This window comes from Pelodiscus sinensis, chromosome 1 (genome assembly GCF_049634645.1).
Source record: "Pelodiscus sinensis isolate JC-2024 chromosome 1, ASM4963464v1, whole genome shotgun sequence".
Lineage (NCBI taxonomy): Eukaryota > Metazoa > Chordata > Testudines > Trionychidae > Pelodiscus > Pelodiscus sinensis.
In genome coordinates, this window is record NC_134711.1 from 226,072,960 (window position 1) to 226,088,009 (window position 15,050).

The 15,050-nt window shown below is 40.6% G+C and overlaps 1 protein-coding gene across 4 annotated transcripts in view; it reads left to right on the top strand.

Moving 5' to 3' along the window:
- OCA2 (OCA2 melanosomal transmembrane protein) overlaps window positions 1–15,050 on the top strand; it is a 364,555-nt gene that overhangs the window by 177,608 nt on the left and 171,897 nt on the right. For all 4 annotated transcript variants that reach the window (XM_006116097.4, XM_075916334.1, XM_075916327.1 and 1 more), the window contains exon 15: window positions 9,340–9,472. In XM_006116097.4, the coding sequence (XP_006116159.1) occupies window positions 9,340–9,472 (133 nt within the window). The remainder of the gene's footprint in view (window positions 1–9,339; window positions 9,473–15,050) is intronic.

The window sequence follows — 15,050 nt, forward strand, 5'->3', positions numbered from 1 at the left end:
GAAGTGCAGAGTCAGATGAAAAAATGAGGGATGCGGGCAGGAGAATTGAAATTGTTTGGCTTTGCAGTGAAGATTTCCCCCCCTCCCCCCCCCCCCCAAAAAAAAAAAAATTCAAGAAAAACAAACCTATAGAACAAAAGCAATTCTGAATTTTTTGACTTTTCACTTTACTGTATTTGTCAGCTCTGCTGTTGGATGATGCAAACTATGAGAATGTTTTGCCCTGTGTGGGACCGGGCACAGAATTGCAAGCCTCAGGTGTTGTCAGTTATTATCTAGTTTTATTGAAGACTCAGAGACCAATCCTCCCACCCACGTAGAACGCCGCTTGCTACTAGCCCTTCCCCAGAGTACAATGGCTTGAGAGGTTTTAACTTCCTACCCTAAGTTCCAGTATTAGCGTTTCATTTTGCTGGCTAAATGAGGTCAGTGACAAAAGCAATAGGATTTACGGGGGTACTGAACAGTAGGAGCTTCAGCCACCTGATCTTGAACTTCTTTATTCACTTTACTCCCTATGATCCTCACTGCCTCTTTGTTCCTTTAAGGCTGTATAGAGCCCCTGCTCTCAGGCTTTTAGATCCCGGGAAGAGCTGAGAGTCATGTACTGCTTCTATGCCTCTTATTATAGCTCCCTTTGTTGGGAAGGAGCCCCCCCCCCGGCCTCCCATGTTTGTTTTGTAAGTGGGGTATCACAGCTCCTTAGCCTGACTTCATTATGCTCTTTTCTAACTCTCTCTTCTTGCTCTTGGGAAGGGGAGAGATTACCTCTCTGCTCACTACAGTCCTTTGGGAGATATGGGAGCAGGGGGGAAGACCGGTGTGTCATCAGCGCTCTCTCTGTCTGTCTCTCTTTCAGTCTGTCTTAGTATTTTGAAGCAAAGCAAGGAGGGGCTTCTCTTCTGTGACTGTGGCTCTACTCCTGTGGTGCTGTAGGAGTCTGTATGGGTGGATTAGTTGTTAATGACATTCTTAGTGTCTGCATCCATGAGATATGGATTTGGGCTGGCCCCCATGGATGCAGACATTATGGATCTCATTAACAACCGCTCTACCCAGGCAGACTCGTACAGCACCACAGGGCCAGAGCTATCAAACTGTGTTAATTAATATATTTCAACTAATGTTGTTAAAAGTGTAGACAGGGTTAAATGTGTAGACATAGTTTAATAATTCTGAAAATATATTAACTTGTTGTAGTCAATATTAGGTGTATTAAAGTTTTTAAATGGGGTCACGCTAGTGGTTAAAATGTATTAAATAGCACTTATTTAATCATAGCCTCTTATGTGTGGCCATGGAGAGAGATGACTTTGGCTTTTTCTTGTTGTTCTTGAAATAAAAAATAAAGGTAATTCTCAGTGAAAGTACAGTGTTTGGTTGTTCCTTATGTCAGGAGAAAATCCAGACTATACCTTTGCAATGATAACTTGCAATTATTTCTGGCCTTGGTCATTCGAAAGGTATTAGACCATAAACAATAACTGGACCAGCAGTGCTGTTTTGGCACTGATCCATTATTTAAGTCCCAGATTGTCACATGTAAGAGTAATTTTCTCTCTCTGCTTTAAAACTGCAAACTTGTTCTGAGAGAGTTTTGTGCATAAAGTAGTACATTTCATACCTTCATAAGTAATCAGAAAAAAAATCCAGCTAATATGAAGACAGTGATATATTATTTCATGAAAACAGCATATTTGCATATCTCAGTATGAAATAGAAACATTTATAGAAATTTGTATTTAGGTGCAAGAACAGATGCCCATCTGTTTTCAGTTTTGGAGCCACAAACAATAGAACCTATAAGCTGTAATTTCCCTATAACAAAGCCTTAAGGATGCCATTGCCATCTGGGAAGTTTAGGCTATTTCACAGAATCAGCAAGACCTCAAGTAAAGAATATTTGCAGCATCACATAGCATTTGCTTGACATTATGAAATCTCCCTGATGAAAATTATTTCTAGTCTCTGTTATGCAAGTCAAAGTTATTCAAACCAATTGTGCGAGAAGAATCTTTATGAAAATTCATGGAAACCTTGCAATGTGTAGTAGACACATTAACCATTTAAATTGTGTTCAGAGCTACAAATAAGAAAAAAGATATTTTTTCACTGACTTCTATGTCCAATTCAACTACTTAGATGAGTATGTGGTCTATACAGGGCTGAATCATGGCCCTGGCTGAATGGAAGTGCAGGAGAATAAAAGGATGTGATGTACAAAGTATGTGACTGAGGCTATGTCTAGACTGCCAAAAAAAAAAAAAAGTCAGAAAAAGATATGCAAATTGAGAACTGCAATTTCCATATCTTTTTCTGCTTTTTTTTTCCCCCCAAAAGAGGCTTTTCTGAAATTTGGCCTGTCTACACGGGGCCAAATTTCAGAAAAACACTCCTCTTTTGGAACATCCCTTATTCCTCTCAGAGAGGAATACAGGGATGCTGAAAGAACATGTCTGCTTTTTTGGAAACTGTTTCGAAAAAGTGGACGCATTCCTTGGATGTGGCAGAGCTTTTCCTAGATACTGGAGGTATCTGGGGAAAGCTCTGCAGTGTAGACATAGCCTGAGAGAGGATGGGGCTCCATAGGGATGATGCATCTCCTTCTCATTCAGAGGGATGAGGAAGTGATAGAAAATGGGTGGAGCCTTGAAAGCTCCCCTATTACACCCATAGGTGCAACTATGCTACCACATTGGTGAATGTATGTTGCAGCAAGTAAACCCTTATGGTAACATATTCCTTCCACAGAGCAGCAGAAGGATTGAGTGGAAGACTGAAACTTCCTGGCTATGTCTAGACTGCCCCTGTATTGTGCCAATATTATGCAAATGAGGTGAAGTGTGGAATATTGCTGTGCCTCATTTGCATAATTAATGAGGCTCTGTTTTTGCGCAATAGGCAATTGCACAAGAGCAGCTGTTCCTCTTTTTTTCAGGAAGAACGGCTCTTGTGCAAGAGGGTTTTTGCACAAAAAGGAACGGTGTAGAAGGCTCCTTTTTGCGCAAAAGCCTCTTGTGCAAAAAGAACCTCATTAATCATGCAAATGAGGCATGGCATTATTCCACGCTTTGCCTCATTTGTATATTTTTTGTGCAAGAGGGGACAGCCTAGATATAGCCCCTATGTATTGATCTTCTCCTTAGGTTGCTCCGGTGGCAGTGCAACAATATGTAACAACTATGAGGTGGATTTGAACCTGGGATCTCTGGAGCTTAGTATAGTAGCCTCTACAGCTTGAGCTATAAAGTCAGCTGCTTCTCAGCTTGGGCTGCAGAGCTCACTTGTGCTTATCTCTTGCTGTAAGTGGTCTAAGTGCCACTACATGGGACAATGAACTACCCTAGGGATATGTCTAGACTACATTCCGTTTCTCGAAAAAGGGATGTAAATTAGACACTTTGAAATAGCAAATGAAGCCAGGATTTAAATTTCCCACGCTTCATTTGCATAATGGCGGCCGTGGGGTTTTTTCGAAACAGGGCTTTTCAATAGAAAAACGGCAGTTTAGATGGGGATCTTTTGAAAATAAAACCCTTTTTCGAAAGATCCTGTACTCCTGAGGCTTACAGGATCCTTCGAAAAAGGGTTTTATTTTCAAAAGATCCCTGTCTAAACTGCCATTTTTCTATCAAAAAGCCCCATTTCAAAAAAACTGTGGCTGCCATTCTGCAAATGAAGTGCGGGAAATTTAAATCCTGGCTTCATTTTCAGTTTTGAAGTCTCTAATTTACATCCCTTTTTTGAGAAAAGGGATGTAGTCTAGATATAACCTAGGTGTGTGGGTTACATACTTCCCCTAGCTGAGGAAGCACACCCCAAGCATCAGACACCCAACTGAGATCCCAGACAAGCCCACACTTGTTACAGCCCTGGGGCAGATTTGAACCTGGGACCTCTGGCGCTTGCTGCAGGAGCATCTGTGGCTCAACTAGTAGAGGCTCCTTCACGAAGCTCTAGAAGTACCAGGTTCAGTGTGCCCGGTGGCAGTTACAAACACATTACCCATATGTTATGTTTGGAGGTGAAATCTAGATGAATGAGGGATTTTACATTTGCCTGTAATCCTGAGTGTTTCAAAAACTCTGTTGTTGCAGCTCCCCTCAGATAGCCTAGGTTACTTGCAACAAGTATGCACTCACTGTATGTGATGCAACTCTCCTCTGACATCAGCAGTTTGTCTTCTGTAGCAACACAGTCACTCACTGGTTTTCATTAGCTATGATTACGCCTTGTGAAATGATCACAATATGCCCCCAGTCCCAATTTTTCTTAAAACTCTGTGCTCTGCAATGTCCAGCCCTTTCCTGGAACATTTAGGAATAAAAAAGCTCAGTGTATCAGTGTAACTGAAGTAAAAAAGCAGTTCAAATCATACGCAGCACTGGGTTGTTTTAGAATAAAAGTAAAATAAGTAAATTTAATTATAACAACATAGGTTTTAAGTGAAATGGTTACAAACAAATGTGAAAAATATTTTCTAATGCTGTAACTGTAACACATTATTATTTAAATATTGGGTAAGTTTCTCAGCGCACACATATTCCAGCAAGATGACTGACCATCCCTCTGGTCAGGATCTCTCCACAAGGTTCTTTTGTCATCTTAGCTGAAAGATAATTTGGGATTTTTGTCCCTCTCTCTTATAGTCCAGTGAACCTTTTCAACAGATTCTTTTGAAAGTTACCCCACAAAATAAAGTCCATTCAAGTTGCGAGGGAGAAAAGTGGGAGTCTGGTGGTGAAGGAAGCCCTGTATTGCTTTCTTCCTCCACTTGTGTTTGCTATTATGCAAATTGATCTGTTCCTTTCCCCTCAAAAGCAAGTGAATGGTCTCTTGACATGTGATTGTCTATTGACTCGGATGACACCTGGCTTGAAGAGTCAATTAATCTTTTCTCAGAACCTGTTTACTCTCTCCCCAGTCTTGTCTGGTAAACACATATTAGTCTCATATTTCCCTCAGATACATATGGTCCCATGATCTTTTACCATACATACAACACACAAGAATATTAATGATCAATGTGTTATTACTTTTTTAAATGATGCCTTACAGGACACACATCAGTATAGTTTATGACTCTAATTCATTCACTAAACTGATTAGGTCATATGAAATTCTCTATTAGGTATCAGGGAGCCCTTTTCTTTCAGCCATTGGGATGTTTTTAGGTTATACCCTAACATAGAGTTTTGTTGTCTGCCATTTCCCTCCACCCATCTTCCTTCTACTTGTATGAGGCAGTGGTCTCCTTCCTATGATATTCAGAGATGTCAGTTGACTGCTGAGCAAATATTACTAAGTTTGATCTTGCTTGTTTTTTCTGATATTACATGGCATGGCTGATCGACACCTGGTCCTAAAAACTGTTCATAGAGTCAAAAGGAGATTGGAGCATAAGTATACTAGTCAGTGAGTGGGGAGAGTATTGAATTGCCTTCTTCTCCAGGAAGATTCTGTCAGTATTAAATGATGTTGTAGTTGTACCAGGCAATCACTAGCAGAGGCAATATACGAAAAGGCAGGAGAGGAAGTTGCCGAACTTCCTGCAACTCTTCTCAAAAGAATAAGCAGGGTTGATGGAAGAAAATTTTGGAGCTCAACAAAACACTGAATTTTAGCCCAGTTTCTGAAACACTCTGTGCTATTTGAGTAGCTGCTGTGATGGAATACCAAGAAAAAGCAAATCATTTCCCTCTGCTGATTTTGTCCACAAATCCTTCCTCCTGAGACTTTTGTGTGTCAACTCTTGTGCCTAGTCTTGAATTTCAAAGAGTATAAACTGACACTATCCCTTCAAAATAAGGATATGTATGCACAGCTCCATCTCAATTCAATTTATTTTAGCTGTCAATCAAACTTGAGAGCTGCTTATCAACTTCAGCATTTTATTTTTTTCCTGATTGCTATACTTTTTCACATAGGAAATTAATTTTGAGAGTTTCATATAAAGATATTTCTTGTACTGTGTTTTTCTTGTGAGAAGTTTCTGCATTGTTACTATTGATAAGAAAACTTTTCAGCACTGGTGCAGACATCCAAGATCTAGAGATGTAAGAAACTTTGTAAATCAAAGTTTAAGGGCTAGTTTCTGAAGTACCACATTTTTTTCTTTCCCAGATTCCCATAGCACATGACTTTGGTCTAATCCAATCATCAGAAATAAAGGGGTTTTCTGTGCTTTTTAGGTTCTCTTTTCTTCTTTTCATTTAAAAAATAGCAAATAATCAGATTTAAAGGAACTTGGATTATCTGTATCAAGAACTACTATCAACAGGATACACCTCGGTGATGTCTTTCTTTGCACTGAGATAGATAAATTGCTGTTATCACTATGAAAAGTCTCAAGTGCATCACATTCTGAGAGTCAGATGAAAACTGAAAGAATTGGATTGATTACAGTAGCTCTCGGTTAGGTACATTCTGATAATCTCCACTTGCCTTATCCCTCATTCAACAGTGTCCCAAGCATTTTATTTTCTTGGGATTGAGGATTTTTGGTTTGTGGAGCCTCAGAGTTCTTACAATTCAATACCAGTCATATTCCTGTATCTCTTCAGATTATAGAGGAATCCTGCAAACCTTCTAATGTGGAAACAATTACTACTTCTTCATTTCTCTTGAATCATGGTTCTTGTGGCAGGGGGTTTCTGTCTTGTTTTGTGATCTGAATCTTTAAAGAAAGAGGCCCTTATGCAAACATTTGGGTAGTTAGGCCCATTTTCTTGCAAAATGTCCATAATTATGTAAATATACGCAGGACAGCATGTTTGTTTTTGTGGGTAGATATTTAAAAATCTAGCCCTGTAAGTTTTGGAGATCTTTGTTTGCTCACATGGATCTTGGTAGGCCTCCTAAAAGTTTGCAGATTAATTCTCTCCTAATGTTCTCTCCTTTAGCTTTGGATCTTAATTTAAGGCCTGGTAAGTATTCAGACCATTCTTTATGATCATTTACAGGGTTGACGTAGGCCAGTGGTCTCCAAACTTTTTAAGCACGAGATCACTTTTTGAATTTAAGTGCAATTCAAGATCTACCTAAAACCCAGATACCCTGACCCCACCACCTTTGTGCCCCTTCTCCGAGGCTCTGCCCCTACTCACTCCATCCTCCATCCCTCCCCCATTCTCTGTCCCTTTCACCAGGCTGAGGCAGAGGGTTGGGGTGCAGGCTCTGGTCTTGGATTAAGGGATCTGGAGTGTGAGATGGGCTCTGAGCTGAGCTTGGGGCAGGTTGGGTTGCTGGAGGGGGTTCTAGGTGCAGGCTCTGGGAGGGTGTTTGGCTGCGGGGTGCTTGGGGCTGGTGCAAGGGCTTGGAGTGCGGGAGGGGTTCATGACTGGGGTAGGGTTTCAGGATGTAGGCTCTGACTGGGCACTGCTAACCTCAGGTGGCTCCTGGGTGATGGTGCAGTGAGGTGAAGGCAGGCTCACCCTTGTCCTGGCCCTGCACCACTTCTGAAAGCAGCCAGCAAACTCCCCCCATCCCAAGTCCTGTTGTATCCCCTGCCCTGCCCTGTGAAGATAGGATATAGAGTGGGAGAGGGAGCACCTTGACATCAGTGCCACTCCTCTTCCTCCCCTGCCCTTCACAGCAAGCAGGAGGTTCTTGAGGGTGGAGGGAGGCAGCTCCAAGGCAAAGGGCAGGAGGTGCACAGCAATGGGGAGAGGGGCAGCTGAAGTGCTGGCGCTTGATAGCCTCTTGGCCAAACCAGTCAGGATCCCCTGTCAGAGGCTTCAAGAACGACCATTAGATCCTGATCTACTGGTTGGTGACCACGGACTTAGGCAGTCTATCCAGAAAAGATTGAAGGAGTACGTCTGGAAGGCCTAATTTGTGCATGTGAACCCTAATGATTCTATGCTGCATATCTTTAGGATTTCATTTTATTTTGTGCATTCTCTATAGGTCATGTACCAGGATCTGAAGAGTCACTACATTTTCATGAAAGGTGTGTGTGTGTGTGTGTGTGTGTGTGTGTGTGTTAGAGAGAGAGAAAGAATGAGAGAGAGAGAAAGAGATACACTGCCCCTGTCATCTACAGTATTTGGACTTGGTATAGAGTGACCCCTAATCTTGTCCCATGATAGCAAATGAGAAGCAGCCTTTCTGTCTCATTTGTTCGGGATATTTCCGCATCACATATGCTTGAACTGAGAAACTTTCCGCATAGATGCTTCCTATAGGGAATATAGTGCAGTGGAACAGTGTGTGTTCAGGTGGCAAGCAAGCTGTCTTAAAATTCAGGATGCAAACAGGCCATGATTCTGCTTGGAAACATTATTACTATGTGTTATTTGCATAAAACTGCACCAAAGTCCTTTAGCTGAGGCTGGGGCACAGAAAGATTAAATAACTTCTCAAAGTCACATGGGGAGTCTGTGGGAGAGATGTGAATTGAACCCAGATTTATTTTATGCTAGTCCAGTGCTGCTGCTAATAATAATAATAATATACATTAATTATTAACAACTTCCTCACAAATCTGGCTCTATGGGGATTCCCTGTTGTCTGGATACTGCAGGAAACCTTGCTATCAGTATAACTCTTATATCTAGAGTGGAAATTCTTTGTTATTAGGAACTTTTAATAAAATTAAAACAATTTAATATAAAGAAACACTGGCTGAAAATAGGGGACAAATCTTGATTTTTTTTGGTAAGAAATAATGTGTGAGATTTTCAAAAGCACTCTGCAATTGGCTCAATTCTTCTGCCATTTAAGTGAATAGAGTTTTACCTTCAACTTGAATGGGAACAGAGCTAGACCAACACTAAGTACTTTGGAAAATCCCACGCCAAATATTGAATATGACATTATATAATATAGTCCCCTTCCACTTGATCCTTCAATGAGCCCATTAAGTCAAGGCCTCCATCATACAATAAGTAAAGAAACTCAAACAAAGACTTAAATTGGAGATAAAATATTGCAAAACATGTTCTCTTTGCTAGGTAACACTTTTGCTGTAATAGTATATTGTAGATTTTGGGACAAATTTAGGTTGAAGTGAAATTGATGCAAAAAGTCTTATTGTATTAGTAGAAGCAGGAACTGGTTATTAGTGTATAAATATAAAGGAGCTATTCTGATACACTGAAATGTAATGGAATATTTTTGGTTGGTTTGGTAGATATGAAACTTTTATAATAATAGTTTCCCTAAGCGTGGGGAAGCACAAAATATTCTATGCTTGGAAATGTACTATTGCCTGCTTTTTGATATGTGTATATAATCACTGAATTGTTAAGTACATAATGACAAATATGGTTTTTTTTTTTTTTGCAGGTAATGTAGGGTAATTGAACTGGAATTTATAATTGCATTTTTTACTCCTAGGGTCTGGATTTTGCAGCATTTACTGGACATATGTTTGTTGGAATTTGTCTTGTTCTTCTGGTCTCCTTTCCTTTCCTCAGACTACTTTTCTGGAACAAAAAGCTTTACAACAAGGAGCCAAGTGAGATTGTTGGTGAGTTAGAGCATTAAATCATATTTTTATAGCCATTGAGTTGGATAATGTTTAAAATTAAGTGAATGCTGTCTACCATAATATTGTGTGTGAAAAAATATTGGACCATACAGCCTTATACCATCTTTGAATGATAGTATTTCACTAATTAATTTGGTTTTAGTTGTTTTTTATTTGTCAAGCAATGATTTTCCTAATGTTACTGTTTTTATTTATGTCTTATGATTTCTGTATATACTGAAGGTGTGTGGCAAACTATATGTAATGTACAATGACAGTAAATATACATTATGCTAGTTATATCACCTGAAATTAATGAAGCATTTTTCATTGTGATGAGAAGCATAATTGAAAGAGGCTTACCAGCAATTTAAAAATTATTGTTGTGTGTTTAGTTTTTCTTGTGGGTCACTAATGGTTGGAAGAGGTGCGACCATGGGAAGCTGATCTAAACTACTCAAGAGAATATTTGTGCAGGATTCTCACTCATAGCATTTTATTCCCTAGGTCTAATGGTTTTTGATCCCAAGGGCAGGTATAGTGGGTTGGGGCCTAAGCTATATGTGCTATGTCATACAGCTAGTTACACCATATAGCAGTCTAAATGCTGCTTTTGGAAGCTGTTACATTTTTCTCTTGTCTGCAGCAAGAGAAGGAGTTTACTGTAGGAGCTGTGACTCTACCTTGCTGTTGTGACACTTCAGTCCTTACAATTCTTGCCAGTTTGGGGGTATTTTCTTCTGGTATGCCCCTTCCCATCTGCCAATCAGGTCCAGTACTTTTAATTTGCCTTGTAGCTAGATAACCTCATTGATTTTTGTTTCAGTGTTGTTTGTCTAATTTGATTACTGGAATTGTTTGTCTAATTTGATTACTTAGTCATTTCTCTAATTCGATTACTGGAATTCCCATCCCAGTAGGGCTACCATGCCCCGGCACAAGCTGCTGAAGAAAGTGTTACATACCTCTGTCTCAGTTGGCCCTGTTTCAAGGAGGGTACGTAGTAATAGTGTCTCCTTGATTATGGAACATGTAGATGGTATCATGAGCTTTCGTGGGCACAGCCCACTTCTTCAGATGACCGGTCTGAAGAAGTGGGCTGTGCCCACAAAAGCTCATGATACCATCTGCATGTTTTGTTAGTCTATAAAGTGCTATCAGACCATTTGTTGTTTTTTAAGTTTATCCTGTACAGACTAACTTGACTCCTCCCTGAAGCTCCTTGATTATGGTTGCTCACCTTCACCAATAAGAATTTAGTGGTATAGATGGCCAGAGTCAAAGAAAATGAAGGCCGAACATAATGGTATCACACTCCAGAACCGTGTGCTTCAGTGATGGGATACATTTGGGCAAAGGCTGGTGACAATCACTTGAGTTATAGCCAAAGTACAGGTTGATCTTTCAGATTAGGTGATTGTCCTGGTCAAATCCTTTCTACAGTACCTTAAAAGGTAAGTGCACGAGAGTGTTGATGTGTCCTGTCATCAGGTTTGGGCAGCATTTGATGTAGTTAATACAGTAATGAGATCTATTATCTTAATAGTGACTCCCACCAGGTATGGGTGGCTGTAGTTTCCTCCCTGTAGCTGCAGAGAAAAACCTAAAGACTTGTCTTACTCATGAGACAGCTTGTTTTGAGCTGCAGGCTTTACAGAAGTTTAAAGAGACTGAAATGAACACCCTGTTCTCCTGGGTATCCTAGCTCTTAAGTCCTCTCCACAGGGAGGAAAGGGAAAAGTTCCTCTGCTTAGAAACCTTGTGACTTGTGCCTTGATACTTGATTTCAAGGGAGGTGAATGCCACTCTGCTCAGGATTCTCATTCATACAGCAGAAACCAAACCCTTTTCAGTATGTACCCCAAAATAAAGGGGTTTTGATATGTGCTGTGGTGTATAAGAGACAGAAGGTGGGTGAGGTAATTTCTTTTATTGGACAGACTTCTGTTGGTGAGAGAGAAACACTTTCAAGCTTATACAGAGCTGCTCTTTTGGTATTCTTCACACACAAAAAAAGAGAAAAAACAACAACATTTGACTCAGTAGAGTTTAACTCTCTACTCAGTGTGCTCAATGGACTCAACCTGAGAGTCGTTGACCTGCTGAAATAAATTAACTACAATTCTTTCATAGAGATAACATTATTCAATGTCCCATGTGTCATTATTACATGCAGAGGAGTTCACTGAAATTGCCTGGGTAGAAGCTTTAGAACTTGCAGATCTCTACTTAGGGATATTCAAATGCAAAGAAAGTAAAAGAAGATTTACCATATATATGGAACTACCAAATTCAGCCCATTTTAGTCAGTTTCACAGTAAAAGGATTTTAACAATAATAATTCCATTATTTCAGTTATTTAAATCTGAAATTTCACTGTTGTAACTGTAGGGGTCGAGACAAAAAAAAAAAGTGGGGGGTGTTGCAAAGTTACGGGGAGGTGGAGAGCAGCAGGAGGGAAGGGAGGCTGCAGTACTGCTACTCTTACTTCTGCATTGGTGTTGCTGGTGGCACTGCATTAAGATCTGGCCAGTTGGAGAGTGGTGGCTGCTGGCTGGGAGTCCATCTCTGAAGGCAGAGCCTGTGCAAGCAGCAGAGCAAATGTAAGGATGGCATAGGATGGCATAGCCACCTTTACTTCTGTTCTGCTGCTAGAGGGATGCTGCCTTCAGAGCTGGGCATCTGGCCAATAGCCGTTGCTCTCTGGCTGTCCAGCTCTGCAGGCCGCTCAGAAGTAAGGGTAGCAATACTTAGGGAGGTCAGATTTCACAGTCCATGACACATTTTCATGGTCTTGAATTTGGTAGGGCCCTAGCCATTGGAGAATTATACCACTAATTTTGTGTCTTGCTGTTTGGCAGGGCCCTCCTTAGGATAGTGTGGAGCCTGGGAAAAAAACCCCGCTGCAGGCTCCACCCTGCCCTGCCCCTGCTCCACCTGTGGAACAAGGGTTCCTGCTGCCACAGAGAAGCTGAGTGAAGAGGGTTAGGAAAGCGTGCTAGGGCAGGGCAGAGCAGATGGGGGGCAGGGCAGGGACTTCAACAGGAGAGTTGTCCCAGGCCCCATACTGCTCTATGGATGGCCCTGCCAAAAGGCAAGATGCAAAATGAGTATGAGTGCAGGTGTGGAGTGACACTTGCTGCCACCCCATACCAAGCCCATGGTAATCTTTTGGGTCTTATCCATAGGACAGTTGAGGCAAGCATCAATGCTTCATGTTTTAATGCTTCAGGGTTCAGCTTCCTTGGCTGATCAGAGACACCAGTGGGGTGACAGCCAGTAAGTGAAAAGATAATTTACTGAATTCCCAACTTGTCCTGAGTTGACAATTGAAGTATACAGGAAACATGGGCTAAGACCTCCATTTTCACTGCTGTAAGGGAGGCTCCAGAATGCTAAGAATGTAGGAAGTTCCCACTTTCTTGTACAGGGCCCAAGAATAAGAATCCTGCATGGATGTGCTCGTCAGAGAAAAAATAATTACAAGGTGAGTAATTATCTCTTTGTATGGAGGGGAAAGTGAAGCCCCTTAACTTTTAAATCCATTGTAATTTTCTATAATTATAAAAGATTATTACCTTTCTTTGCCAACTAGGAATATATTATTATAATAATTGTTGGTATCCAGTAATTTTTTCATAAAGTACCTGTTTGTGATTTGAAGTGAAATTAGTTTTCTTTAATGAATTTTTTTTCCAATTAAAGTGGCATCTTCATGTATATTTTAATGTATAACTGGAGCTGTTATACAGTAAGACTTTGCTTTAAGTGCCATTATGCATGGAGTCTCTGTGACAGATTTTTACTGGGCCCTTTGAGGTCCTCTGCAGAAGATGCCATGTTTCTATCACATCCTACCCTAGAAAAAAATCAGTAAAGGTAGGTCCTCCAGGGCTTCCTAGAAAGACTGCATAGAAGCAGCCAATCAGAACTCAGCAAGTTCAGTTATAGGGAGGTGCAGAGTCTGAGCAGGTCTGTTTCTAGCTGAAGCTTTGGGGTAATAAGGAGAAAGAGTATTCATGGAGAAAGCCCTAGGCTTCTATAGCACAGCAGGCATGGACCTGAAACTAGCTCAGAAGGAGATGAGGACTGAACTCAGACAGGGGACTAAAAATTTGAACAAAAGCACAAAGACAGGCTCTGTTGGACCTCCTAGAATGGCAGGGATGGAGAGGGGAAAATTGTGACTGGCTGGGTCACAAAGATCACCTTGAGACTGTTGCCTGATGGGTTGATCATACCTCTGAGCCTGCCTTCCTGCCTTCTAGGGTTCCCCACCACCATATCCTGCTGAGCCCAAAGCACTGGTCTCCCCCAACAAAGGCATTAAGTTGGGGTTACAGCTCACAACAGAGCATCACAAACATTGAGAACAGTTCAGTTCTGGGAAGGCTCCGTCACAGGCACTTGACACAGCACCCCCGTCCACAGCCCCAATGGGACCACATCCCAGATAAATCCAGCTTACCCTGCATAAAAGCTTTGCACAGAACAAATTCAGAAAGTTTGTGCCCTTTATTAGTGAAAGATAGATAAGTACAGCTGTTGTTTCCTTCAGGTAATCATTATTTACACAAGATTTAATAATAAACAAAAGTGATTTTGTTAAATATAAAAAGTAGGATTGAAGTGGTTGCAAGTGATAACATACAGATCAAAATAATTTTCTAAGCTAAAATAAAACAAAACACCCCAGCTAAGCATAATATATTAAGAGAAGTTACAAATAATAATTTCTCACCCTAATTCTTATTTCAGGAGAAATCTTTTCCAGACCAGAGCTTTTCTTTCTGTCATTGGTCCCTCTCTATCCCTGGCATTAGCGTTCTTTTGTTTTCAAATCTTTTCATGTACTCTTGGGGTAGGGAGTGGTCTGTAAAACCAGCTGAAAACATAATAGTTTGCTTCTCATTCCTTATATAAAATTTCCCTGGGGGCAGGAAGCGTTTGTTCAATTTCCCACCTCATGTGGAAAAGTACAAAATTCAAGATGGATTCCAGCACCTGGTGGCATGGTCACATATCTTTGTAAGACCAACCATAGACCAGACTTGCAGGAATAAACCACACTATTCACAGATCATTGTCTTGAGCACCAGGCTACTAAGTTCCTTTAGTACCTCTAATGGCCTTGATTAGCACATTTAGATATGTAAATAGAATTATACTACATAATCGTAACTTCACGTACCTGAAGGATACATACACACAAATAGATTATACACATTCAGGTGATTACGGGCTCTCCAACGATAAGTTGCATGCCCTAATTTGTATAAAACATGTTCAAGGTATGCATATTCAAAACATATTTCCATTAAAAATATACGGTCACAAAGTCACAGATGAGCCACTGAAAACCTGCCTCACAAAAGCAACAATTGATAGGGGTTTGCAGGTTTGCAACCAGGTGCTCACGAGAGGTGAGTGCTCTCTGTCATAGACTGCTAATAAGAATTATATAAACAGACAAAAAATTCATAGTGCAGACTCTGATCATTTTTACCTATAAAAGTGTAAAGTTTTTTTGTGATTTACTTTCACAGAAAATTGCATTTTATGCTTTTAACTTATACAC